Here is a 27,741-nt window from a genome sequence, read left to right on the forward strand (position 1 = left end):
AAAGTTCTCACTTGTTTCAGTAGAAATGATGAAACAAAGCCTGGACTTTGTTCAAAGTTATTCATTCTATTAGTATGGAAGGAAAAGAAAATAATATAACAAAATAGCTACAAAAGGTCCAACTATCACATTTTTTCCCAAATCAGCTTATAACCCAGATTTCATATTACTCTTATTGCTAACAGCTTTTGTACAAAACAGCCAAAGGAAACAAGTTTTCGTAAGAACTGTGCTGATTACCTGTTGGGCATGAGCACATTTTTTGTTTCAGAAGTATCTTTGTTTCTATTTCAATAAACTACACCCAGCCAACATGGCAACCCTCGCATTTTATGTGTTTCTAAGCCTAACAAAATGACAAAATTAATTAGGATAGTCTTCCCTAAAGACTTCATGAAAGTACTTTGTTCTTTTCTTTCTCTCTCCCTCCTATTCCCCTTATCATACTGTAGAGAGTAGAATTTAAAACCAGCTACTACATAGTATGTTGAGTTTCCCTAGGTATGACCTTACTTTACAGAACGTATGAGGGTTTAGAACATGAGGCGTGCAAGTTTGAACACTTAAATTAGATTTCAGGATCTGCTGATTGTTGATTAAAACTTTCATTGAATTCAAAGGGTACATGATGAATTATATAGAACCAATCCCACAGGACATGAAAGGCAGATTTAAAAAATAAAAATAAAAAACCCACCCACCATAAAATAAAAATGAAAAATGTCTCAAAGACAATTACAGTAAGAATACTGGCCCCCACCCTATGTTAATAGGAATCAGCATAGCCTTGGAGTTCCACTGATTGGCTTTCACCAAGGACTGGGTCTACAGGGCGAAATCTTCTGCAACATTACTTGGATTTTATTCTAGTGCAACTGCTTTCTCTACAATTCACTGGCGCCTGAGCTACAGCTGTGTAGCTAAGAGGCAAAGCAGTGAGCCAGATTCTCCCACTACTTATTGTTTTTAAATTGGTTTATCTCTACTGACTTCAGTGGATTTGCTGTTGAACTGCATTAGCCTATTAAACAACAGGACAATTACATCCATTGATTTCAACAGGAATTTTGTCTGGACATATGGAGCAACAGCAGAATGCAAGATCTGGTTCTTTATTTTAAGACTGTGTTCTTTTTCTGGTTTAGTTTCTCATCTCAAAGATACCCTGACCACTGCACTCCTGATTTCTTAGGCTAGTTTTGGTAGAACTTTGAGATAAACTAGTGTAATTAATATAATAGTCAAAGGGAAGTGCTTGAAAGTAATGTTTCTCGGAAGCCTTAGACACGTAAGTGCAGATTTGCTGGGGTTCTCTTTCATTGTCTATAGAGAAACCTTCAAAGCAGAATCTGAGACTCAATGAGTCATTATCAGGCGTCAATGATACATCTACCAGAGACTCTCCCTCAGATTTCTCCCCAAATTACAAAACTTGTCTGATTTGAATGCTGGAAAAAGGAGTGGTTACCTTCTCAGATCTGTCCCACAGATTTTCAGTCACACAAAACTTGAGCAACAGCTCTCTGCACGAGAGACTTCAGGGTAACATCAGTTAAAACACATAAAGACAGTTACAGTGTGAAAAATAAAGGCAAAGTTAATTGGAGAGAAAGAAAAGCAGACTAAATGGGAAGAGGCCAAATAAGATAGAGCAAGCACAAGTCCAAGTGAAAGAAAAATGATGAACAGAATAACATGAAGAGTTTGGATGGATGAGGCTCTACTAAGGAGACTGACTGACACAAAATATTCAGTTGACAGGGGTCTTCGGCATGCTTATGAGAAAGCCAATACTGTAATCAGACTAAATTAGCATGCACAAGGCTGAAAAAGAATATTTAGTCACCTAACATGAATCTGAACGTAATAAACAGTGACAATTCATCATTCAGTGCCAAGAATGATTTGAATCTTTACACAAGTGAGAAGACTGTCAAAAATGGGAAAAGTAATAATTCTAGAGATCATATTGGGTGATAAACAAACATATTCCAACAATAATAATGCTTCATATATTTTTAATGTCAGAGTCTGGCCACTTCACAATCAAAATAAGATATTCTGAGCCACAGCTCAATCTGGGAAAGCACTTCTGCCTTTTTCTGGTTGAAGCATTGTCAGCGGGGCTGACGCACGTGTGTTTCTTGTCAGCCAGAGACACACACATGCCTGCCCAAACAGAAACTCTAGATGTATTTTTCAAGAAACCCCTCAGTCCATTTCACAACACTACCAAGAGCTGTTTAACACCTCTCTTACCTGCACAACAACCACCTGAATGGACACATGATCTGGGAGTCTGATTGGTGCTCGAAAATACTGTGATAATGCAACCAGAAGATGAAGTATTGCTACGAGACTTTTAGCATGAACAGCTGAAATAGATATTAAAAGCACAAGTTACAAACTGCAAAGTAACTAGGGCACATATTTTTACTTTTTAGGATGTAGGGATTATGGGACTCTCTTCCTCTTGCTGCCTGGAGCCAGGGGGCACTTTTAAGGCACCTCTCCTTTACTGGTCTTCTCCTGCTTAACAGGTTATGAGAATGCAGCCCAGTCAGTAACATGGGTCAGCACCAAAGCATTACTTTTTGCAACATGTCTGGATGCCATAGGCTTGTGTAGATGGAAATCTAAAGCTAATCCGAAAGCCAGATTTCATGTACAGCAGTTTAAGTGCTGTCTCTGCATTCGCCTTTCCTTTCCTTTATTCCCTTTATTTCACTAAGGATTTATGGACTATCAGAAAGATATTTTTGTACTCATAACATGCACTTATTCATTTTTAAGTGTCACAATGTCTGCAGGATGATAAACGAGCCTATTTTGGCAGAAGCCTTAAGCAATAACTTACTAAACTCAATGACTCAAACATTCCTCATGAAGTTGTTACAGTTCTTGTTATTGAAGCTTTTTCACAGCAGGTTTCATACGGGTAGTTAACACTAACATGACTTACAAGATATCAAAAGCCATACTGTAGGAAATCCTTAATCAAGTATCAAACCATCTGTATGAAAGTGAATAATTTCTAGTTCTTATTTTGCCTTTCTTCTTCTATTTTGTTTTTGCATTTATAGTCTTCCCCAGAGCAGTATTCCTAAATGATCTTTGATAGCTACAGTACAGTGCACTTATGTTTTGTTGTACTTAAACTAACCAATAACTACTACCTTACTGCATTGGTAAAGCAGGACCAGATTCACTAAAATATCCTTCTTCATTATCTCCCAACGCAAGTCTCAACTATGCCGTGGAGATGCGCATTCACATACAACGCTGCATTGCTGTCAAATTTTGCTGGGGTGCCAGTGGTCACGGATGAGGTGCTTTAGCAGAACACTAAAAAGATGTCTGTCTGCCTAGCACCAGTGTGTGCTACAGCTGGCTCCAGCTGCTGCTATCTATCTCTACTTTAGCTCTAAAACACATGTAAAACATTAAATTTAAACTAGAAGTTAAATTGTCAGGCCACTCCAAACACCCTGCCTCCAGCTGCATAGCAAAGAATGGAAAAAACCTGGGGGGAAGTTGAAGAGAGATGGGGACAGAAAACTCAGTGGGACCACATGAAAGGGAAAGTCAGAGATGCCTAATGTTCGCTCTTCCTCCCTCGAAATACTACTCTCCCTCTCACTAAGTTGTTGTGAATGGAAAGGGATACAAAACAGCTCAACTCAAGATAGGTATAGGAGACAGGGAAACTGCTATACACTGGTCAAGGTATTCACCAGCGTGAAATAGTTGTGGATACTAAACTTAAAACAGATTGAGAGGCCTAATTTTCTAATGTTGCTGATACCCTGCTTTCTGCAAGCTCACTACCCTGGACTTCAGCAGAGCAGACTTCGGCCTCTTCAGGGATCTGCTTGGTAGAGTACCATGGGACAAAGCCCTGGAAGGAAGAGGGGCCCAAGACAGCTGGCTAATATTCAAGGGTCAACTCCTCCAAGCTCAGGAGCGATGCATCCCAACAAAGAGGAAGTCAAGCAAAACCACCAAGAGGCCCCCGTGGATGAACAAGGAGCTCCTGGGCAAAGTCAAACAAAAAAAGAAAGCCTACAGAGGGTGGAAGCAAGGGCAGGTAGCCTGGGAAGAATACAGAGAAACTGGCCGAGCAGCCAGGGAACAGGTTAGGAAAGCCAAAGCCCTCATAGAAATTAGTCTGGCCAGGGATGTCAAGGACAACAAGAAAAGCTTCTATAGGTATGTTAGTGATAAGAGGAGGACGAGGGAAAATGTGGGTCCCCTCCAGAATGAAACGGGTGACCTGGTTACCCAGGATATGGAGAAGGCTGAGGTACTCAACGACTTCTGTCCCTCAGTCTTCACTGGCAAATCCTTGAGCCACACTGCCCAGGCCACAGAAGGCAAAGGCAGCGACTGGGAGAATGCAAAACTGCCCACTGTAGGAGAAGATCAGGTTTGAGAATATCTAAGGAACCTGAAGGTGCACAAGTCCATGGGACCTGATGAGATGCATCCACGGGTCTCGAGGGAACTGGCGGATGAAGTGGCCAGGCCACTCGCCATCATATTTGAGAAGTCCTGGCAGTCTGGCAAAGTTCCCGCTGACTGGAAGAGGGGAAACATAACCCCCATTTTTAAGAAGGGTAAAAAGGAAGACCCAGGGAACTACAGGCCGGTCAGTCTCACCTCCGTGCCTGGCAAGATTATGGAGCAGACCCTCCTGGAGACTACGCTCAGGCACATGGAAAATAAGGAGGCGATTGGTGACAGCCAACACGGCTTCACTAAGGGCAAATCGTGCCTGACAAACTTGGTGGCCTTCTATGATGGGGTTACAGCGTCCGTGGATAAGGGAAGGGCAACTGACATCATCTACCTGGACTTGTGCAAGGCATTTGACACTGTCCCACACGACATCCTTGTCTCTCAATTGGAGAGACATGGATTTGATGGATGGACCACGTGGTGGATAAGGAATTGGCTGGACGGTCGCACTCAAAGAGTTGTGGTCGACGGCTCAATGTCCAAGTGGAGAACGGTGACGAGTGGTGTTCCTCAGGGTTCGGTACTGGGACTGGCACTGTTCAACATCTTTGTCGGTGACATGGACAGCGGGATCGAGTGCACCCTCAGCAAGTTTGCCAATGACACTGTGTGGTGTGGTCGACACGCTGGAGGGAAGGGATGCCATCCAGAGGGACCTTGACAGGCTGGAGAGGTGGACCTGTGTGAACCACGTGAAGTTCAACAAGGCCAAGTGGAAGGTCCTCCATGTGGGTAAGCGCAATCCCAAGCATGACTATAGGCTGGGCAAGGAATGGATTGAAAGCAGCCCTGAGGAGAGGGACTTGGGGGTATTGATTGATGAGAAGCTCAACAAGAGCTGGCAGTGTGCGCTTGCAGCCCAGAAAGCCAACTGTGTCCTGGGCTGCATCAAAAGAGGTGTGACCAGCAGGTCGAGGGAGGTGATCCTGCCCCTCTACTCCACCCTTGTGAGACCCCACCTGGAGTACTGCATCCAGCTCTGGGGGCCCCAGCACAACAGAGACATGGAGCTGTTGGAGAGGGTCCAGAGGAGGGCCACGAAGCTGATCAGAGGGAGGGCTGGAGCACCTCTCCTATGAGGACAGGCTGAGAGAGTTGGGATTGTTCAGCTTGGAGAAAAGGCGGCTTCGGGGAGATCTAATTGCGGCCTTCCAGTACCTGAAGGGGACCTACAGGAAAGATGGTGAGGGACTGTTTATGAGCGAGTGTAGTGACAGGACAAGGGGTAATGGGTTTCAGCTGAAGGAGGGTCGATTTAGATTAGATGTTAGAAAGAAATTCTTTACTGTTAGAGTGGTGAGGCACTGGAACAGGTTGCCCAGAGAGGTTGTGGAGGCCCCCTCCCTGGAAGTGTTCAAGACCAGGCTGGATGAGGCTTTGGGCAACGTGGTCTAGTGGAGGGTGTCCCTGCCCATGGCAGGGGGGGTTGGAACTAGATGATCTTTGAGGTGCCTTCCAACCCAAACCATTCTATGATTCTATGATTCTCTATGTACTAAAATGTCTTGTGCTGGGTCAGTGAGGGCATTTCCTTTAGATCTTACTATGTTCATTTTTAATACACTAGAATAGGAAGGCTGTAATCCTAATCTTGAGGAAAGTTTTGTAATCAAAATCAGTAGTTCAGACTTAGCCTTAAATGATCAGAAATATTATTCACATTTACGTTGCAAAATTTTACACAAATAAAGAGTTCTAGGACCTAACTCTCCTTCTGACTGTCTACTACATTTATGGAGGTACTTGACCATTCCAACAAACCAATTTAGTAACAGAAAACTTAAGCTGGTATGCATATGGACTTAAGAGCAGCAATACTATACTTTGACAAACTCTGAAAAGACAGTTTATTTAAATTGGAGGCTGAGCACCAGTAAAGAGCGTAGAGTGTACCACATCTGGAAGCGCCCTGCAGAGGAACTCCTACCATAAATACCAAGTTTCAGCCTTCCCTTATCATTGGATATTTTAGAATTCCAAATAGCAGCTATAAACTCTCGGCTATCAACAAATGAGAACAGCATAGAAAACACACAACTTACAGTCAACGTTCCATTTAATGTTTCTTGGAGGGAGTTTAAGGGTTTCGTTGATCTTTTCAAGCACTGTCTGTAGCTTCTGTTTCTGAGCAATTTCAGACTGAGTAACTTCAGCAACATTCAGCTTCTCACTTTCAAGTTTCTCTGAAGTGATAATAGATGAAAAAAGAGAAGAAAACCATTGTCAACTCCACGAAGAACACAGACATTCTGTGCACCCAGATGTACATTCAAGAGATATTAGACTTCCTAGTTTTAAAATTGTCTGCTTTCCTTCCAGAGCCACTTTCCCCCATACTTCTGAACTCCTAAAGACACAGTTCACGTTTTTCCTTTACCCATTGCCAAGGGGAAAGCAAAGTATTAATGAAAGCCACGCTACTGGCTAACAAATATTTGCTACAACTCCCTTTAGGGAACACCAGACTCTGATGTAAGGCCCATTACTTCTATTGCTACTGGATAAAGGGTGTTCTATACGCAAGTGGCTTGTACAGCAGGCATCAAACCTAGGAAACAGATACCAACTTTAAGATGATTTGTTTCATCAGTCTCAGCCTCCCAGCTTCTCCCTCAGACTCAAGAGATTTGAAAATTTTACTTGGCCCATTTGCGATAAAAGTGAACTGACACCGTATTCACAGAGGCGGAGGATGCACCCAAGAAATGTGAACAAGTATTTCTGGAGGCATGAAACCAAGTAAAACCTTCGGCAATATGTTTCCGTAAAACCACAGCCCTTTTCTGCACTCAAAATTTGCAGTAGATTTTAAAATACTTTATGAATTGGTTTGTTAATAATTAGTACAGATTGCTAGGTATATACATACACAGCTTAGTGTTTACCATTAAATAGTAAGCAAAGAAAATCTAGCAGTAAAAACTCCCTGATAACAACACCAGAAACAATGCTTGGTTGCCTATCAATTTACTTCTAAGAAAGAGTATCTTATTAAGCTTGGAAGAGCTGACCTTGTTCTCATCATACCCAACTGAGTATCTTCCCAAAGAGAGTGTGCCTATGAATCCTGCCTAAGAGACTGCTATCTCCATGGGTTTCTTGTATCTCCACAGAAATCAGTCTGGACATAGCCTCACATCAAGACCAAAGTCTGTAGTTAGCACAGACCTGATCCACAAGGAATTAAGGGTAAAGGAAAAGATTCCACTGAAATCAGTAAGTACTGGATCGCTATATTCATATTTAGAATCAGACTGTATCTGATATGCATTTTTTGGGTTTTGAGTGAAGTCACTGGAGGTCTGCCCATGAGAATCAAATTGCTCAGTCTGGAGCATATCCAGTCCATCACAATATATTCAATAGCTTAACCATTCATAGAAGGGAATAGTCTGTGTAGTCTTTATTAGAAGTGCTCACATGAAGTTTCAAGATTCATTTAAGATACTGAAAAGAAATTTACTGGAGACTTTATGAGCTGTAATAACTAAGAAAATGGCTTCCAAGCCAAGAGTTAAAAAAGCACATGCCAGCTCTGCATTAGCAGTTTCTTTTCTCTATCTGTTTCTCAGCTGAAGCTCAGTTTGCAGTCCACTGGGTACCATTACCTCAGTAACATTAAAAGCCAGACATCAAATCAGAAAGAAATTCCAACTTTCCAGAGGAACTTCGCGATGTGAATAAACTATAGTATGGAATCAGCAGAGATTAAAAACATCCACCGTTGTACTGAAAATACCCTTGCCTTCAAGCTTACTTTCCACTTGTAACACGGTTAAGTTTGTACAGCACATATGCAGATAATAAATTTAATTGGAGTGAATACTGTTGCCAAGACAAGAACCCTCCCTCTCTAGCACCCCAGGTAGGCTTTATGCTGTTCTCATCAACTACAGAGCACCACACATTGCACTGTAGCTATAAGGATTGTGCATACAGCCTATTGCTCAAGGGTCTCATAATACAATGCTATTTTTATATCACTTAGTAGCATAAATGTAAGATGATACCAAGGCTCCTAAGTAGGAACAAGTGATCCACTTACTGACAAAGTGCCCCAACGGCATGTGCATATATTTTTTCTTACCAAATAATTTCTGCAATACTTGTCCATCATACAGGTCTTCAGCCAAGTCTTTCACAATAATCCTCTCTCCTACCAACACATCATTAATCCAGTCAATTAATACCTATATAGGAAACACAAATTTGGCAGTATTATACACTATTCATTTGCAATTTAAAACACATGTCATCTTGTACAACGATAAAAATATTTAGCAGGAAGAATACCAAAGCTGCAATGGCTCAAAATACAATCAGTCTGAAATGCCATCAGAAGAAAATAGGAAGGACTTAGGAAGGACTCTTCTAAGGTGGCTGTGTCAATGCACCACAAGGTCTAGACAAATACCAGACTGATGTAGTGCCTTCTGGAGTGAAATTTGTCCTTTGCTTTCAGTACTATTTCAACATTTTATTATGAAGCAAAAGGTGTTGAAGTTGATTCTAATGAATCTTCCTGCTAAAGTTCTAACCCCAAGAATCAGAAAGACTATGAGGTAAGTCGGTATGATCTTAGACTGGTGGTGAGATGGGCCGAAGAATCTGGACTCAGGATTTTAATCCAAATTCTTAAGTCTCTCTGTGTCATATCTCGAGAAAGATACCACAACAAATGACCTGCCCATTTCACTGGGATGTACGCACCACGTGGTTTCATTTAATTAGTATCTAAACAGTACTTTGACACGTTCAAATGAAAGAGCCAGGGAAAGCATTAAAAATAGCTTCACTTTCCTGAAAGTGTTTACATGCTTTTCATTACCTTCATTAGTTCTTGTAATTTTGGGTCATTTCTTGAATTTGGATCAACCATTGTTCTGACTTCATTTTCCTCTGGAAGGTTTAAAAGAAAGATATTAGAAACTGTTACAGGCATGACACTTTATTTTACATCAAGCTTTTATGTTGAGATGTAAAATCGTTGTAAATTACCTAGCATAGTATCCTCAGGGTCTAGTTCGAATGGAATTGGACTGAGAGGTAAATTAATGGCATTTATTCCTTCTTCCTGTAATTCGGATACTAGAAAATAAAAAAGAAGAGCGTGGTCAAATTTCAGTTCAATTTTACTTACTATTTCACCCTTGCTAAAAGTAGCATTAATTGTCGTAATTTCTTTATAAGAACATGACTCTATTAGATAAGCCACTAGGTGTAATTACAGCAATAAAATACAGCTAACAAAAATGGGAGGGCCAGCCAACAAACCTTTACTTGTATTAGTACGGTTTTCTGTACTGGAATCAATGCAATTTCCTCAAATCTTTTCCAGGATAAGGCCCGTTGTCCTCAAATTTTAAAAGGCTCCCTTGCATTTTAACGGTCCTGACATTTTAACACTAATGAATCATTTTAGGTGAGGGAAATGCTTATTGCTTTCAGCTATGTCACCCTTGCTCTGGAGATGCTTCGAGTTTAGCTACTTGAGAAGAGCTGGGTCTGGCTATGTATCCACACAGGAGCTGCCAGACTGATAAACTATTTAGGACTGAAGGTGCAGTTGCAGCACACAGCTCCCTTGGTTGCTCAGGTCAGAGACCAGCTACAGCAGACTGTGGGATGCTTCTGGCCTGTGTTCTTGGCCTTTCTTCAGCAGAAACCATGGTAGCAGAACACAGATATAAGAAGATGAACCCTCAAAAGCGTGGATTCCTTAGTGTGGATTCCACATATCAGTTGAGAAAGAATGTGGACACGGGAATGGGGAAGTAATCCAAGATCCCATCGTTTGGAGATGCCCACAGTTGTCAGGAAATATGGACAAGTTCTTACTCAGCCAAATCCCCCTAATGCTGCAAAAATCAATGTTCTTGTAATACATGCTCTGAGAACATAGGAACAGAGAGATCCAGAGAAGTGTAAAAGTAGACCTGCTGCTAGCTCTGTACTGTACAGGTTCTGTACCTGGTACAGGTCAGAGCAACTTCATTCCTCTGGGTGATCCAAATTTTAACAGGTTGCAAAGACAAAACCCTTCCTTCACTGCCCAAACATACCATCAGAACAGAAGAGAATAAATACAAACAAGCCAATATACTAATCCTACTGCTATGGAAAAACACATAGCACTGTGCAGGGAGGGTACCCACTTTGGTGATCAGACCAGTTTGTATCCACGTTGTGACCAAAAAATCAGCGCAAACCTGAATTACCACACCAGGAAAGAGGCTCGCTGTCTTATGAATGACAAATAATGTTGTTTTCAACCACTCACTTTCCAGTGTACAGACCTTTAATAGAACTGGTGGTTAGCACAACTGTTGCAGTCAGAGTTTAAACTTAAATAACTTAATTCAACCATCGTACATGTGTCCTAAAGATTCAGGTAGCTGTATACACCTTCTGACATGAACTAGAATATATGATTTACGTGCAGATGCAGATTCACCATCGAACATTTCAGATTTACTACCTGAAGCTCTCCTCAGTTTATTTTGAAAATTACAGAAACAATTTAGGTTTGGATAAAACAGAAAAGTAGAACATGACAGTAGAGATCTTGTGTTTTGTTCCTGGCCCCGTGACTGCCTCATAAGTTAGCTTTTGAAAAACAGTTATACCTCTCTGCCTTAACTTCCAGTATGCAATAAGTACAGCTAAGTTTCACATGAACACTGTGATAATTAGTCAGTTGGTGTGATAACAGTACTTAATACTTTTCAAATGTTTTCTACACTTTGTGAAATGTTTTGTGCTTTGCCAGATGAAATGCCTGTGCACATTTCAAGTCTGTGTAGCTGTATTCAGGCATCTGTGTAAGGTTCATAGCAATAATGGCTGTCAGAATTCTTACTACTTTTAATTGTACAAAAATAACTTTGAAAAATCCTCTGCCTTCAATAATGAAACACTAACTTCACTCCATACACTCACCCTGCTTGTGTATCTGTAAAATACAAATACTGAGCAGCTCTAAAGAGTCATAAAATAATGTTGACAATAATAGTTCCCTGGATTGTTGTATATCCTCTAAAACTGATGGCTGAGAGCAATGGACCAAATTAATCCCTCATGTAACTTCACTGAGTTCTGCGGAGTTATAGCAAGGATGAATTTGGTCTAGCATGTACAATCTCAGGAACTGTTTACACTTAATGGCAATTTTTTGAACTGCTAGCACTCCTTAGAGAAAATTATTGTTGGTTTTATTAACCTCTCTGATTTTTTTTTTTCTTTTTTTCCCATTTTGGTTCAAAATGGTTATGGGCATAAAAATGTCAGTGGATAGAAAACTTCCATGTGGAGGTCTTTCCGTTCTGAAATGTTTAGTTCATGGAGGACTTCCACACAAAGATTCCTAGGCAGAAAACATTTTTTTCACATCAATCCCAAGAGGGAGCATAGTAAATAAAATCTGTTCAAGCCAACTGGCTCCACTGAGCTTTCCACTCTGCACTGAGCAGAGCTGGATGCTCTGCTTGGGCAAGACACACTGGTGGAAGCAGTCAGCTCATTTTCCTAGTGAAGGACAGTGGGGAAAGCTTTTGGCTCCCCTCTCCAGGGAGTGACCCACTGGCAGAGCTTGCTGACACTTCTCCAGGGAGACTGAGTCAACCTTTCAAGGCTGAATGTTTTGTAAGGCATTCTTTACCAGGCCCACTGAACCTCCCTATATATGTCCTCCAATATGCACAACTATTACATTCTACTTTTAATAACATGGCCTTCATCATAGAATCATAGAATGGTTAGGGTTGGAGCGAGTCCAGAGGAGGGCCACAAAGCTGATCAGAGGGATGGAGCACCTCTCCTATGAGGACAGGCTGAGAGAGTTGGGATTGTTCAGCCTGGAGAAAAGGTGGCTTTGGGGAGATCTAATTGCGGCCTTCCAGTACCTGAAGGGGACCTACAGGAAAGATGGTGAGGGACTGTTTATCAGGGAGTGTAGTGACAGGACAAGGGGTAATGGGTTTCAGCTGAAGGAGGGTCGATTTAGATTAGATGTTAGAAAGAAATTCTTTACTGTTAGAGTGGTGAGGCACTGGAACAGGTTGCCCAGAGAGGTTGTGGAGGCCCCCTCCCTGGAAGTGTTTAAGACCAGGTTGGATGAGGCTTCGGGCAACATGGTCTAGTGGAGGGTGTCCCTGCCCATGGCAGGGGGGTTGGAACTAGATGATCTTTGAGGTCCCTTCATGTTATCAGAGTTTCTGAAAATAAGAGAAAACAAACAAAAATCCACCATATCTTTGCATGGAAAGGTAACATCAAATACAAATAAAATAAATATACATTAGAAACTAATACATTGATCTGTTCTAAAATGCATTGCATTTATTAGCAAGGGATAAGTTCTGCTTTGATGTATGCAGGTATACACACACAAGCGGTGGTCTTGTTCCCCCAGGCAGCTCACCCGAACTGTACACATTTCTCATACCTGCAGAGCCTAACCAACACTGCTCCGGATGATCCAAAGATCCCAGATGGATCCAGTTTGCCCGAGAGGACAGCTTCTCCTCAGCCACTGCATTCTGCAGTGCAAAACCCAAGGCTGGTACTAGTCCCGTAATAAAAGACTGCTCCTGCCCTCCTGTCCCCTATAAGCAGAAAAACATGACGGAGAAACTCTAAGCCTGATAGCATCTTTTTAATTTCTTTCCCAGTACTGAAGAGAAAAGATTTAGCTACAGATAATACTATTAAAAGCAGCAGGTAAGAACACATGCATTATATCAAGTGGTATGCAAAGGGAGAGAAAATGTATTATGTAGTTTAGCCTCACTTTCTAAGAATTTCCATCAAAAAAGTTCCATGACAAACCACTATTCTACACTTAGGTGTTTATAGAGGAACGACAAAAATGTGACTGAGGTTTGCATACCACAGTTTCAGCAGAGGAAACCATTTTTCAGCTGCTTTTCATTAATTTCTTTTAATTAATTTTCATGAAAATTACTTTGGCAATTTAGTATTTTAATAAAAACAAAGCACACAGGTTTGGGACAATTTTTGCAGCAGCTGAAATAAAAATAAAATCATCTAATTTCTTGAAATACTTTGAGGAATGACTTGGAGTATCAGTAAGAACTCCATGAGGAGTCTTACAGTGTAAAGATGCAGGAAGGGAGGAGGGGACATAGCTGCAGCACTTCACCTATACCACACCAGTTGCCAGGGACCAGACTAGTCTGCTGGGACCTGTGGCAGTTCCTCTGAAGGATGATATCCACAGACTTGTCTGCCTGACATTGGGCATGCTTGGCCACTGGACAACCCCAGCAATTGGAGTTTAGAGCAATTTTCTGTTCTCACCCTCTGCTGTGGCCCAGACATAGCCCAGTACGTTGGCTACCATGGGGCTTGTTCTCATCATGCTTATATTGGCATGATTAGGGACTTTATCCTTTTGGACGTCAGAGGGAAATCCAGTCCTTCGTGGTTTTTTTTTTTTTTTACAGTCACCACACTGAGTGGAACTGGGGGTTGAATGCGCTTTTAAAGCAAGACCCTTAAAAGCAAGTTACACATGGCCCAGACAAATCTCTGTGGATTGGCAATGTGAGAGTTCCAGTTTTAACTCTGGATAAGGGATGGACGCTTCTGCTCAGACTTCTGATTCAGCTCCACATGCCAAATTTGTTGTGATGTAATCAAGTGCAACTCCACTGCTATCAGCTGTCAACAGACTTCCTCCTATCATGCCAGCACCAAATTTGGCCCCAGAACTGGGGAGCCCACAAGCTTGTATCAACAGTAACTACAGCAGCTATTTTAAGCTGGATAGAGTTCTTACTGTTTTAGATGCTCTACGATTACAAGGTCATAAACCTATGCTATCAAATCCACACGGGTGCTCTGAGCCAGACTTTGCCCTTTGATGCATGCATCCAACTGCCATTGAAACCACTGGACGCCGAGCAGATCTGAAAGTGGAGTACTGCCCATACGGTTTAAATTGGCTTAATTCCTCTAGTACATGCAGCCTGTTGCTCCACATTGTATTTATTAGACAGTTTCATTTGGGTTTTTTACTTGTTTATTTTGTGTGCTGAAGGCTTTTTGCTGCCCCGTTTAGTATTCAGGGTTTAATGTTATTCTGATTTGAATAAAACACATCTTATTATTTAACTGAGCTCAGAAATGCCACATCACCCAATGCACTCTCTGTGGTTTAGACGTATTTTAGCGTATCTATTCAAAGAATCATAAATTAAATACAGCAAGATGTAGTGTTAAATGGTCTCTCCTCTGACTGCTACAGTCATGTCTTTCCATGTAATTGATTCTGTACTTACAAAACTAAAACTACTCAAGTCCTACAACACTAACGGATCATTTCTGAAAGTTCGTGATTAACTAGAACCGAACTTTAATGTTGAAGGAGCATAGTGACACAATGCTTCTAACCTCAATCTTTCAAAATCAGAGATTTAAATATACGCACATATACCTACATAAATATATACATCCACACTTCTGCAGTTCTTTAACTGCCTGCCTGCCTTGAACGTAAGGGTTTTCAATTCAAGGTCTTCTCTGCCATTTTTAAGGTTAGAAATACTTTGTTTTGGTTTTGTGGAAGCTGAGATTTGTTGACATTCACATGACTCCAGGAGCTTAAGATTTCTATAAAAAGTCAAAGGACAAACTACCTGATATTATAAACTACTATGGTAGACAGTAGCTTTATGTGCCGTGTCTCTATCTTAAGCTACTTTTTCCTGGAACAAGCACAACTTGGAAGGCTAGCTGCAGACATCACATTGCCAGAGTAACACTGGATATTTGTATATACACCCACATTCAAACATGCATGCATATGCCACATATGTTTACATATGTAGCCAGAAATTACAGCCAGTTTAAAAAAACTCCTGATTTTCAATGTCTTTCCTGCTCTTGTACAGAGATATCCACTCAATTATAGTTCAGCCAAATTTAGATAAATTGTTTTTGATTTCATATTCTCTTTACTGGGTGCAAATTTCTGATAAATGCTCATGACCTTGACGGCTTGCTTTCATAACCACTTGTGCACAAGAGCAGCTTTACTTCTTCTACTGACTCGATAGTCTGCAATGCAGACTTGAGTGTAAATGACTGTATCCACACAGATTTCAGTGGATTTGTGCTGAGTTATATCCGCTCACTGTCTCAGTGTGATTCCTATTCCCCCTCACACACTCCAGTTTTATACCCTGATATAATTCCAGTGGAGTAATTCTGAATTTGTAGTGCCAAATGTGAGAAGAGATCTAAATTACCTAAGATGGTCAGAGAATGAGAGAAAAAACAGCAAAAGCATTTTCAAAAAGTCCTAGTTTAAGCTTTTACAGAATGATACTATTTAGTCAAGCAAACTTATGCAATTGCTTTCTGGGCCATCCATCCAAAATGTTTTCTAATGCTTGTGTGTGTACATCTTATAAGTCCACAAAGGGAAAAGAAAATATTAATCTAAAATGGTACTAATTTTCTTGAATACATAATTCATCCAATATGGATTTTGGCAGCTCAGCTTTAACTCCGAAACAAAAGAAATCCACACAAAAGACAATAAATCTGCATTACACATGGTACTAAAATGATCCAATGGATTTATAGATGTTTACAAGTTTGCAGAGTGTGACACAGCGTCCACCAGAAATTTGATATTCACAGCACAAAACATCATAAACATATGTCTGCAACTACAAAGGGGCCTTTTTATGTGGGGATCATTGTTAAAATTGTCTTCAGAACATAAACCTTAAGTTGTAAATGCTACTCCCCATTTATTCTCCAAGACATAACAAATGAGGAAAGAAAAGCAGAGATATGTTTGTAATTGAAAATGTTTCTCAGGAAATGATCTGTACAGGAACATCATTCTCATTCCATTAACTGCTGACTCCAAGCCAACCATTTGTAAAAGCAAATAAATATGCAAACTGGCTGACAACAATGTGCCTGCCTTTAATGTTACTGCATTAGTACCCAGTTTCCAAAAAAGATTCTATTTTCTTTTCTCATTTCTCCATTAAACCAAACATGGCATACACACAAAAGAACGGGAGAAATGCTGTTCACAAAAAAGAATGGGAGAAATGCTATAATTTAATTTTCATATATGCAATAGAAATTAAATGCGTATTGCCTTGAACTTTCTTGAAAGTCCAAAGCTTCTCCGAAGTATCTCAGTGACTAGTTTGCTGTTCCTTTCTTTTTTGCAATTAGGAGGGGAAAAAACCCTCCATAGATTGATAGATCTCTAGTCTGGAGTAGGTAAAAAACACCACCAAAACAGGGAGCAAACTCAATCCTTTTAAAGAGTACACGTGATTTTCTTCGCCATGTCACAAGCAGCTTCATTAAGCCTTACATGCTTTCACATTTAATTTGCGATGAAGGTTCTTTCTCAGAATTTTCCTGTAGTTTCTAAGAGGTAACAAGTGGTGCAGTGTCAAGCTAATACAGATGCCAGTCATTCCATTCATTCCTTCAACACATCTTTTAAAATACATAAGCAGTACTTGCAGATGTTTTGAAAAGCCTGCCACCCTATAAGAGTGTTTAAAATATCACTGAAAAAAACAAGACAGCGTTGGGAACAAATGCAGACAGGAGTTCAAATGACACTGCTTTTTTTCCCCCATGAAAGAGCAAATCATGCATATGAGAAATGCTGTGAATATTCCAAGTCTGTATCAAAATGAGCTGTGCTGAACCTGATCCCAGTCTGAAAACTCGTCAAACACTCTCAGATACATTGGTAGGGTCTTTGTGCAAAAGATACCTGCAGGTTGTTAGCTGACCTGCACATGGTATCCCTAAATACAAAATTTTTTATTGAAACAAATACTTTTACAGCTAAGAATTCTGATTTATTGAGATATGTATTGAGATATCTCAGAACTACATGGGGTGTTTGGGGCTATATGGAGACAGAAGGGAGAGCATTTGTATCCTCCTCACCAATATTTCGGTATGTCTTGAGTTATCTGTATGTCTCGAGTAATCTGCAGGTAGCAACATCCAGAATAAAGTTAGACAGACCTATTGGTGTAGTCCTAACCAAGGGGAGGCAATGGTTCATCCTACATTCTCACCAGCTTGCTGCAACAGTTTTTTTCCAAATACCGTGGAGTGGAGAAGCTGATTTTATAGGACTGACTTGCCTCATTCTCTGAATCACCAACCAGCTAATAGTAGCTATTCCAACATCAACAAGAGGCGCTCAAGCAGAAAAGACAAAACCAAAGATCTGTTCCAAGAAGTCTTTCCCAGCTCAACAAGTTCTAGCTATTCCTAAGGGAAAACCCAAAAATAGCTCTTAGGAATGTGAGGGCACACTAGTAGCAAGCTGAGGATTTCCTGAATTTCTTGCTCTTTTCTTCTTGTGTATATAAGCCTTATATATATAAGAGAAAAAAATTAAGTGTCAGATCCATTGCATCTGAACAATCTAGATGACTTCTTCTTCTTGGAAGAATTAGAAAAATTACTACATTTACTGGAAAGTTATAGTTCCTTTTCAAGGACTGTGAATTGGTTTATGTATCACACATGGCCACTATTTTCATACTGTAGTTCCTAGAGCTACTTGTATTTTAATATAAACATCTGGTCATCTTCAAGGAATGACTTTGTGACAAAGGATCAAAAGATTTTTACTAAGTGGCCAAGTATTTCTACATCCCAGAAGGAAAAAAAAAAAAACAACTAAAACCACCTTAATACCTCTCTGAGAGCTGCTCATGCTCCAAGATCTTTGGTATCAAAGTCAACCAAGATAAAGTTTGAAGATGACACCAAGGCTGGACAAGTAGCAAACACAAGTAAGATGGGTTAAGAGTGGCCCAGAGAAATTAAAATAATAATAATAGATACAAAAATGCAGATGTATTACTTATTTGCGTAACTGGTAGCTTGTAGTCCATGCTTTGGTACCTTCTGCATCAATCCTGAGCATCTAACTGTAGTTCTCAGTTTCAGCACAACAAATGAGACTTGACCTGCAACATCTATTTTTTTTTTCCACTCCATTTTAAAGATTTTCAATTTCTCGTTATGTTTAATATTTGTGCCTAACACAGAGATTGTTTCTAAGTCTCTGCAGCGTGTCCTAGGGAACTGAAGTTTCTTGTCAAGGACAGAATCAGGATTTAATTTGGGAATTGGGATCCAAAGACAGGCCTTCGACATGGAAAAACTAGGCTGTGGCTTTGGCTGAGTGAACAGAAACCCAGCTACATTCTTAAAGAAAATGGGCTGGATTTGGTGAAGGGCAGAAAAATGAAACCTTAGAATGGCAGAAATATATCTTCTAGTATACTGAAGAACAAACTATCCTTTGGGGTTCTCTTGACCAATGTGGAGGTTAGGGTGTTTAACAGCAGAAAAACTTTAGGCTTGGACTGTTATAGAAAGGACTATAGACAAGGTAAACATGTTTCCCCATCCTTATTTCATATGAGTGTGCATCATCAAGATGAACATCTGATGTGTAAAAGCCCTCCTGTTCTTACCCAGCTGTACAGCATGAAGTGTCATTTCAGGGACGGAGAGGAATATATTAGGGCTGTGGCAATCTCTGACTAGAGGGAGGACTTTGGTCAGCTGGCATAAATCACAGCGTGGTGTGATCAATAGTATGGCTGTGGTATTCTCCTAAAACACATTTACACAAAAGTGTAAGATGATGATGCAAGAGAGGACTTTGGTAGCACAAACTGGAAACTATGTTTGCCTTAGGAAAGCAGAGCTAGTTCTCAATTTGCACAGGAAATAAATCAACACTTTCCAGTCTAAGTTCTCAAATCCCTTAATCAAAATTAATTACTTTAACATCCCACCACAGAAAAAAATAGCATTATCCCCATTCTGCAGCATAGAAAGTCACACACTTCTAGATTAAGGGATACGTTTACATGTTTCCTTTCTGGAGACACAAATTGCACTTGTACAACGGAAGTTAGGCACTTAAAAATACAGCCTTAAAAACCTGTCCATAATGTTACACGTAGCCTGACATAGAATGGACAGAAATACCCATACCTCTTGTTTCCCAAACCTGTATCATAGCAAAGAGAACACCCTTCTTTTCACATAACCAGTAGCAATGATTTTCATCCAGCCCTGTGCCTTGTCTTTCAAGGGCACTGCCTGGTACCCTCCTCTGCATTCCTGATCTTGCTCATTTCCTTATAAAACTCAAACAGCTGCTCCAATGCCCTGTCTCAAAAAAATTACCTTACTAAACTGTTCATCTGATTATGGTGTTCACATGTTTCTTATCAGGAAACAGGTTTCAAGCAGGGTAAGCACCAGCACTCCAAGGGTAAACCCACAGCTCTGAACTGCACATACATTGCAACCATCTTTTCCAAGAGGTCTCAAACAAGCTCTAAGTTGGGAGCAGCACTTGGTACCACCTGTCAAGCACTGTCAGACAAGGGAAACACCTCTGTGCAAACTCCTACCTGTTAAATGCATTTCAGGGGTTCTTGTCATTACCAATGTATCAATTTCAGTGCACAAAACATTCATACCAATAGTAGCTGTGACTGTATTTCCTACTTCGCAGGTGAACACACCAAAAACTGCAATTCAAACATCCAAGTAAATAACCTTAAATGGGTTTTACTTCATAGCACTAACATATTCAGAGTTTCCCAGAAATAATCTGAAGCCTTCAGCTGTTGATGTCATAAATGAGTTTATGTTAATATTCCTATTAGAAAGTGTTTAGTAAGACAAAATTTTCATTTTAATAAGCACGAATATTAAAACTTACCTACTGCATGATACATAGCCCATTTTAAAAATTGCTACCTCAAGCATGCTTTTGACTACAAATGACAATTCTCCCTGAGTGGAAATTCAGCTGATAAAAATCACTATTTTCACACTAGATCCAGTACTACTTAAGGACTGAATTTGTACCAAACTGAAGTTAATAGAAACACATACTAATATGAAATACCACTACAATGAAAGAGTTAATTCTATCTTACTCATATTGCAGAAATATTTTCATGGAATAACATTCAAAATTAACAAACTACTGTATTTTCTTCCTCTTTCACACAGGAAAAACCAAGTCTGACAAGGGCAAGAAGAAAATAAACTCCCATTCTTACCTTCAAAATATTACAAAACAAAAATAACTACCATTGCAAAAATATAAGGTCAGAAAACAATACTCCTAAAGTATCACAGAAATTAAGATGAAAAATAACTGAATGAGTCAAACTAGTCTCCTACCTTTAGGGCAAAATGCTCCACAGCCCATCGTAGGGTCGCTGGGCCACCCTCATAGTGCATCGCAGGGAGAACTGCAGTCTTTAAGTGTTTGAAGCCCCTTGCTTTGCAGGCCCCTTTGCTGCTGCTCTTCAGAGAAGCTGTATTAGCTTTAGAGCCTGTTTTCCAACAGAGTGGTCCAAGCACATCACAACTCTCAGCTCAGAGCATCGCTTCAGAACAAGTGACTGACTGCCTATATAATTTAATATGATGCCACATGAGACTCATAGACCATCTGCAAAATAAACTAAATCTGCTTTTTGCAGCTTGGTAAATTGCATTCTGAATGCTGGGATGCAGTTTTGACTGTGTGCTTTTCATATCAGCCATATAATACTGAACAAAATGCTCAAACAGCAAGCGTAAAGCACATGTTTTTACCAGTTGCAGCCTGTTTCTGCAGTAGGTAACTTGTACGTTTTCCCCTTACAACCAAATAGTGTCACAATTCCCCTCAAAGCACAGGAAAGGTCTAGGTACAGACACAGCAATATTGGAAGTTAAATTTCCTTTTTTTTCTTTTTTTTTCTTTTTTTTTTTTAAACAAAGGCTGGTCAACAAGAGCTACAGAATCCTTGAATCCTGTTGCCAGAATTGAAATGGACGTGTGATATTATCAAATTCATGTCCTGCTCACATACTTCCCTACTGAAATAATTAGCAAAACTCACATGGAAGGAGGATTAAGCTCTAAAACAGGCAAAAGCATATAAAAAGCTAAAAAGCAGAGGAAAGGAGAGGTATGAGCCATCAAAAGAATAATAAACTACTGGTAAGAAATGAACTCATTTTATGGGCTATGGGTCCTTCCAAAGAGGGACAGTAATGAAAAGATAATATAAAGCAATTACTTGGTCTAAAAATCAAATTGCTACGAAGTTTTCTACAGACTAGAACTTTTCAGAAGCTGTAAAACGTTTAAGTGTCTGTTTTAACTTGGAGCAAGATGAGGGAAGTGACACATCCCTGGCTCATTTCTAAGTCGTGGAAAGTGGTTACCTTTCTAGTTTCCAATTGAACTTAATTTAAAATACCAGTGCCAAAAGGCAAGCACAGAGAACTGAGAGGTATTTACTGTTTAGGGTTATTCAGCTGTGATACACAACATTCCTCCCCTAGGTTTCATATCAGATGTGATTCCTTGCAGAAAAAGACACGGAGCTCTCATCACTGTTCTGAAAACACATTCTTCGCCAGTTCTAAGGAGTCTCTGATACACATCAGTCTGCAGTTACTGGGTCACTCCTAAAAGCAGCTTTTCCCTGCCAACAGTCCTATTTCATGCTGTACTCACAAGTAGTAATGGGGCTCCTCATTCTGACTCCTGGAGTCCCATTGCTTTCTGGCACTGGGAAACTGGATTGCTGAACTGCTGAATAACAGCATTCAATTACAGGACAATACTGAGCTGGCAGTTCTTTACCAAGCTTTCCTTTTCTTAATTTCTGAATAGAACCGTAAGTGTCCCAGATACTTTATTATGGCAATCCCATTTGGGAGGTAGGTACAGCTAAAGGAAAACCACACTCCACTTGAAACATCATGGAGGATGCTGAAGATGATTATATGTTGAGAAAATTCACAAAGTCTGAAGCCACAGCAACCTGTATCATCAATTCAACCTATTTATAAGGTGGCACTTTTCTGCATGCACAAAAATAGCTATTTTACAAAAATAGTAAATGAAAGGGGTTTTTTTATGATGAGTTTTTGTACCTACAGTAGTAGCCAAAAAAATCATGTCCAGGTAATCTGTTTTAATAGATGTAGTTACAGTAGAATAAGAAAGCTGTAAATTAGCTACAGCAGAGCTGCTTTCTTAAAGGGTGTAACGTGGCAAGGAGTTGACAATAGCAGGTCTGAAGTGCATAGCTTGGGGACTGAGTAGAATAATTTCTAATCATACTCTCTGTATTCCATTTTCACCTGCCACAAACATAAATTCAAGTGGGACTTAATTTCTAATTCCTGTAATCTAACAACAACAACACAACCATCATTCAAAAAGCCTGTGCATGTCCTCCTTCCCTTAGCAGAGATCACTGCAGTGAAAAACAGCACATTTGTAAGATGCTTTGGGCCTAGACTTCCCCAAACTGTTCCTAAGGGTTCACTTTCAACCCCGCAATTTTCAGCTTTGTAAAAACAAAAGTATAGCCAGGGAGGACTAAACTCTTTTTCAAGCGGTTTTGGCCATTAATACAGGAAACAATTCAAAGGCAACATGACACTGATAGCTTAATTTGTGAAAATGGATAAATACCGTATCTGCCACATAGCACATTAACCCATGTAACAAATAAATATAGAAATAGCACTGCAATACTTGGTTAAAAGGTTTTGGTTCACAGAGGAGGAAATTTAATTAAAGCATGTAATGTCAATTACTGTCATTTGTAATTTTGTTTTGCCTCTCTAGAAACAATACAGATGCAGGATTCTAAAGTTACCTGCATGTTTGATGCAAATGGGATAAAATTATCTAGGTACTGAGAAAATCCAGATAGTAGTAGGGAAAAAAAAATGCATTTTTACCTAACCTCATTCATGGATCTTCTTCAAAGTGTTGATTACATGAGTACTGACATGCCTCCAATTTAAACATATAAGCCAACAGCCCAGATCTGAAACAAGACTTTTATGTTTAAAAAATTGTGTTAAGTCATCAGAAAGGTTGGGAGGGGAGCAACAGCCTAATTCTCAGCTACTGCAAATGGGCACAGCCTTACTAAAGCCAACAGATGAGCATTCATTGATATCAGAAGAGAATTCGGCTTACTGTTTATACTGATTGATTTCAACTGGAAAATTACAGGACCAGGTCCTTAATGCTTCTGTCTCCTTCGCTCTGGTCTGCGCAAAAGTGACAGAGACCCAGGAGCCATGTAGAAGACTCCAAGTATCTCAGCATCACAGTAATAAACATTGCCAAATCTCGTCAGTCCGTCCTCTCTTTTGCCATATGCAATGCACTGCAGTATCAGCATCCATTTCTGCTTTTACACAAACTGCTTTTCAGCAGTAGAGCTCAGTGCTGCACAGAAGCATCCTACCCATATTGTATGCTGTTGAAGTCAGGAAATAATACCAGAAGTTAATGAATTAAGCTTACTATTGGTGAAATACACGTCAGATATTTCTACCTTGCAAACTATCAGCTGAGCTACCACTAGAATCAGCAGGAGAAAATCTGCTGTAAAGACGTCCAAGCCATCTTCCTTTAAGTACCACCACTTCTCAATATGGCAAGCATCCTGCCTTTGAAAAATCATACTTTCTTCAATAATGTAATGCTACAGTAAAATGGTGATTAGAATTATAGGAAAGAGCTAACAAAAGAAAGACAAAACCAATCAGATGCTTTCTTAGGTCTCTAAATGATACACATAAATCGTGTCTATCAGGTTCCCCCAGGCTATTTCAGGAGTATGCAGAACACGAAATGATGCAGATTCATTACAAAAAGTCTCAATCTAATCTACTTGAATTTAAAATGCCAGGAATCACATAAATGGAAGATGAGAAGACAGAACTCATATGTTATACATAAGCAGAAACAAGAGTTCTACAAACTGGGAGTCACGTAAAATGCTCAGTTACCAAGAAATCATAGGTCAAATCTCTGGCAGTGCTGAAGCCTATTGGAGTATAACTGCAGTGAGGAAAAAGGTGTCTCCAAACTGCCTTTGTGCCTTCCCCAGTCCTCAAAAGCATGACACGAGGCTGGCATCTGGGATTTCAGAGGTGGCTTTGGGAGCATGAGCGACGCTATTTTGTCATTGACAGTCTCAGAGGTCTGCTACGCTTTCTGAAATCCATTTGTGGAACTCTCCAAAAAGTTCATTACTTTCCACAGTCCACTTACATAACACATACGATATGAAACTTTTTGCATCCTAGGTCAAGATTTCATCATCCTGAGGAATCCTCAGCTGTTCCAACAGACCTGGTGTAAGGCCCCTCCACATCACTTTCATAACCAGCACAAAACCCTACAAAGCAAAGCCGAGAAGCTGCCCTAGCATAAACAGTGCACTAGTTATTCACAATTCACTTAGCAAAATAGAAATGTGAAGAGTTAATTGTGATTTTCAAAAGCACTTGCTATTGGGTAAGCTCTGCTTTCTTGGAAATCAGTAAAGAAAAAAAAAAAGATTTTAATCTTTATGCCTACCATCAATGCTTATGTAAACTTAACCTTCCCTCCCCATTCACCAGGCCTAAAATCCAGAACTGAAGAATTCCAAAACAGACTGTGTAATGCAAAGGGCGGAGGTAGATACCAGTGTTATATTTTTAGATGTGCAAATTATCAAACTGTGTCCCTCCTAAATAACACAGGTGAATGTTGACAAATGTCAGTCAAAAGGGGCAATTCCAACTAGACCCAAGTGGCAGCTGCAAAAAATTAGACTGTTGACAAAAATAAAATACCATTGACATGACACAGTTCACCTATAATATAACTGACAAATGGCTAAAAATACATCACAAGATCCTGAGGGATTACAGCTCCCCCAGTACGTTACTACTACTTGTAATGAGTGCACCTTCAAGGTCCAAGTGTTACTAAACACAGGCAGGCCCATTGCCTTTTTTCCTAAACACACAGGAGAAAGAATGTTATCGCTATAAATATACACATTTATAAGTGTGTATATTTATAGCGATATTACACAAAATCTTTAATACAACTGGAAGTGCACACAAAATCAGATCACTTGGAACACTCAATAATACAGCCTCGCTCCTAACTAGCAAGTCTCATTGCTTGCCATTAAATCAAGTCACGCTCGGGTCTAAAACTTTCACCTGGAGCCAGCCTTGTTGACTTGTTACATGCTGACATTTTAAACTGAATACAGGAATTACTCTCCTCTCATTTTCAAAGTAACTTACACAGGATTGAAATCTAAACATCAGCAATGCCACTGAAAATACAGAAACAACCTCAAAGTCAGCAGAATCTCAGTGGCATAAAACTAGTATGCAGATCAGACTTAAATCACAACTCCTGCTGATTTCTCTTGTGGCACAAAAATATTACTCAGCAAGAGTAAAGGCAGCACAATTGGTTACCAAATAGCTTGCTCAGTGTTATCACACTGTTTCTCAAGTGAAAAACTACAGTGTACTGATTTACAAGGATGTCAAAAATCAGCTCAAAGTTTGTGCCAGAGTAGGGGAAAAGCCCTTGATTTACAGACCTGCGCATTAACAAGCCCCTCTTTCTTGTTACCTTTCTCTGCCTTCCATTTAGTCTTCACATTACTTGAGTTGGATTTCCTTTAGGCCTTGGTCCTATTCACTGAACTGCATTAATATACCAATTCCATCTTGAGATGTCCTTTTCTAGAATACTGCCAAGCTGGCAATATGGTTCCTGAGAGACTACTTTCCCTGACATGCAGTAAGCTATTTATTGACACACCACCGTTCCCATGCAATTTTGCACCTAAGCAGTGAACTGGATAGCAGTTCCATATGTTGGAGCTGTTACACTTCTCTGGAAAACTGTATTACTTTGGGTAAATAAAAAGCTAAGACCAGCAGGAAAAATATCATAAAAATGCAGCCGAATTTGTCTCATCCTGCCTCCATCAGCAAATTTGGTCTATGACCTCTGCATATGAGTCATGCAAGTGTTTTAAAACTTGCAGTGATTTATATTTTCAGGATAGGAAGTTCAAGGCTTATATTTCTATTCCCCAACCATACATTATTTTTCCCCATACACAATTTCTTGATAATTATCTATGAACTAAAATATATGGGCATCTTTTTTTCTACTTTGTGGTGCATATTAACCAAAACCATTCATCTCAGTAACCAGTCTCTGTGTTCTTGGCAGAGTATAGCTGATGTGTAGGTTATTCCTGGAACCATACTAGGTTGATGCTCTCATCATAGTTTTAGTCATGGAAACAGGCTTCTACCAAGACAGGCATTGTTTGTGAAAAAGGAAATTCCCAGCATATCTGTCAGAAACAAGAAGTAGTAGGGTACACCACTTTAAAAATAAAAGTATCTAATATTTACATAGTGCTGTTCAACAGAAGACCTTCGTCTGTTCTACAAATCAAGTAATGCTTGTTAGAGCTTAGGGCTCGCGTCCTGCTGAGAAAGCACTCTCTATTCACAGTCCCTCTGCAGCACAGCTTCGCTCCTTGAGTCCTACGCTTAAAAACCGATGAAAAGCAACAAGTCAAAATACCACACAGGCACCAGAGAAACCGAGATCTTCTCACCCATCACATGCACACAGACTATTTCTGATTCCACTTTCAGTAACCTAACTTTCAATTAGTTTTTCAGATAAAATCATTAGTATACACACTACTGTTTTGCTGCCATCCTGCTGATCAGAACCAGCGACTAACTCTCACTGAGGCAACTCCAAACCAAGCAGAATTCAAGTAGAGCCCTGTAAGACACTCAGGAAAGTGTTAGGTCACTGACCACCAGATTGCTCCTTAAATGGACCATATGCTTTGAACCCCAGCACTACCATTTCTGGGATTAAAATCCAGATCTCAAAGATGTAGAATCGGTACCAGATTTACACAGTGGGTTGTAAAGTTACCTTTCCAGAGTGCACCCACATAATGTAAGTGCTGTAAACTCCTGGAAATAGGCTTTCCAGTTCACTGAGCCTTTCATGCAATTCTGTAGCAGCCTACAGAAGTCCAGACTGTATCGTGTGGCACTGTTGCTCTTCCTGTGTGCTGTCTTCAACTGGTCCTGCCCAGATAATAAGAACTTTTCCATCTTATTTCTCTAGAGTACTAACAGTGATCAATAGTTCTGCTTTATCTAATGGGCAATTAGGGGTCTTATGAATCATGTGTTGGCAGCTTAATCTAGATGGAAATCTGTGTTCATCCTTGGAAAGCCTTGCTTTAGAACTATTTTCTGAAACATTCTGACTTTAGT

The 27,741-nt window shown here is 40.0% G+C and overlaps 1 protein-coding gene across 1 annotated transcript in view; it reads right to left on the bottom strand.

Moving 5' to 3' along the window:
* The window catches only part of PARVA (parvin alpha), a 71,439-nt gene that overhangs the window by 18,062 nt on the left and 25,636 nt on the right, over positions 1–27,741 (bottom strand). Inside the window, exons 2-6 of the mRNA XM_054827487.1 lie at positions 9,517–9,606; positions 9,347–9,417; positions 8,606–8,708; positions 6,561–6,701; positions 2,260–2,375 (exon numbers count right to left, since the gene is read on the bottom strand). Coding sequence (XP_054683462.1) covers positions 2,260–2,375; positions 6,561–6,701; positions 8,606–8,708; positions 9,347–9,417; positions 9,517–9,606 — 521 coding nt within the window. The remainder of the gene's footprint in view (positions 1–2,259; positions 2,376–6,560; positions 6,702–8,605; positions 8,709–9,346; positions 9,418–9,516; positions 9,607–27,741) is intronic.

The sequence above is a fragment of the Grus americana genome, chromosome 5 (genome assembly GCF_028858705.1).
Source record: "Grus americana isolate bGruAme1 chromosome 5, bGruAme1.mat, whole genome shotgun sequence".
Lineage (NCBI taxonomy): Eukaryota > Metazoa > Chordata > Aves > Gruiformes > Gruidae > Grus > Grus americana.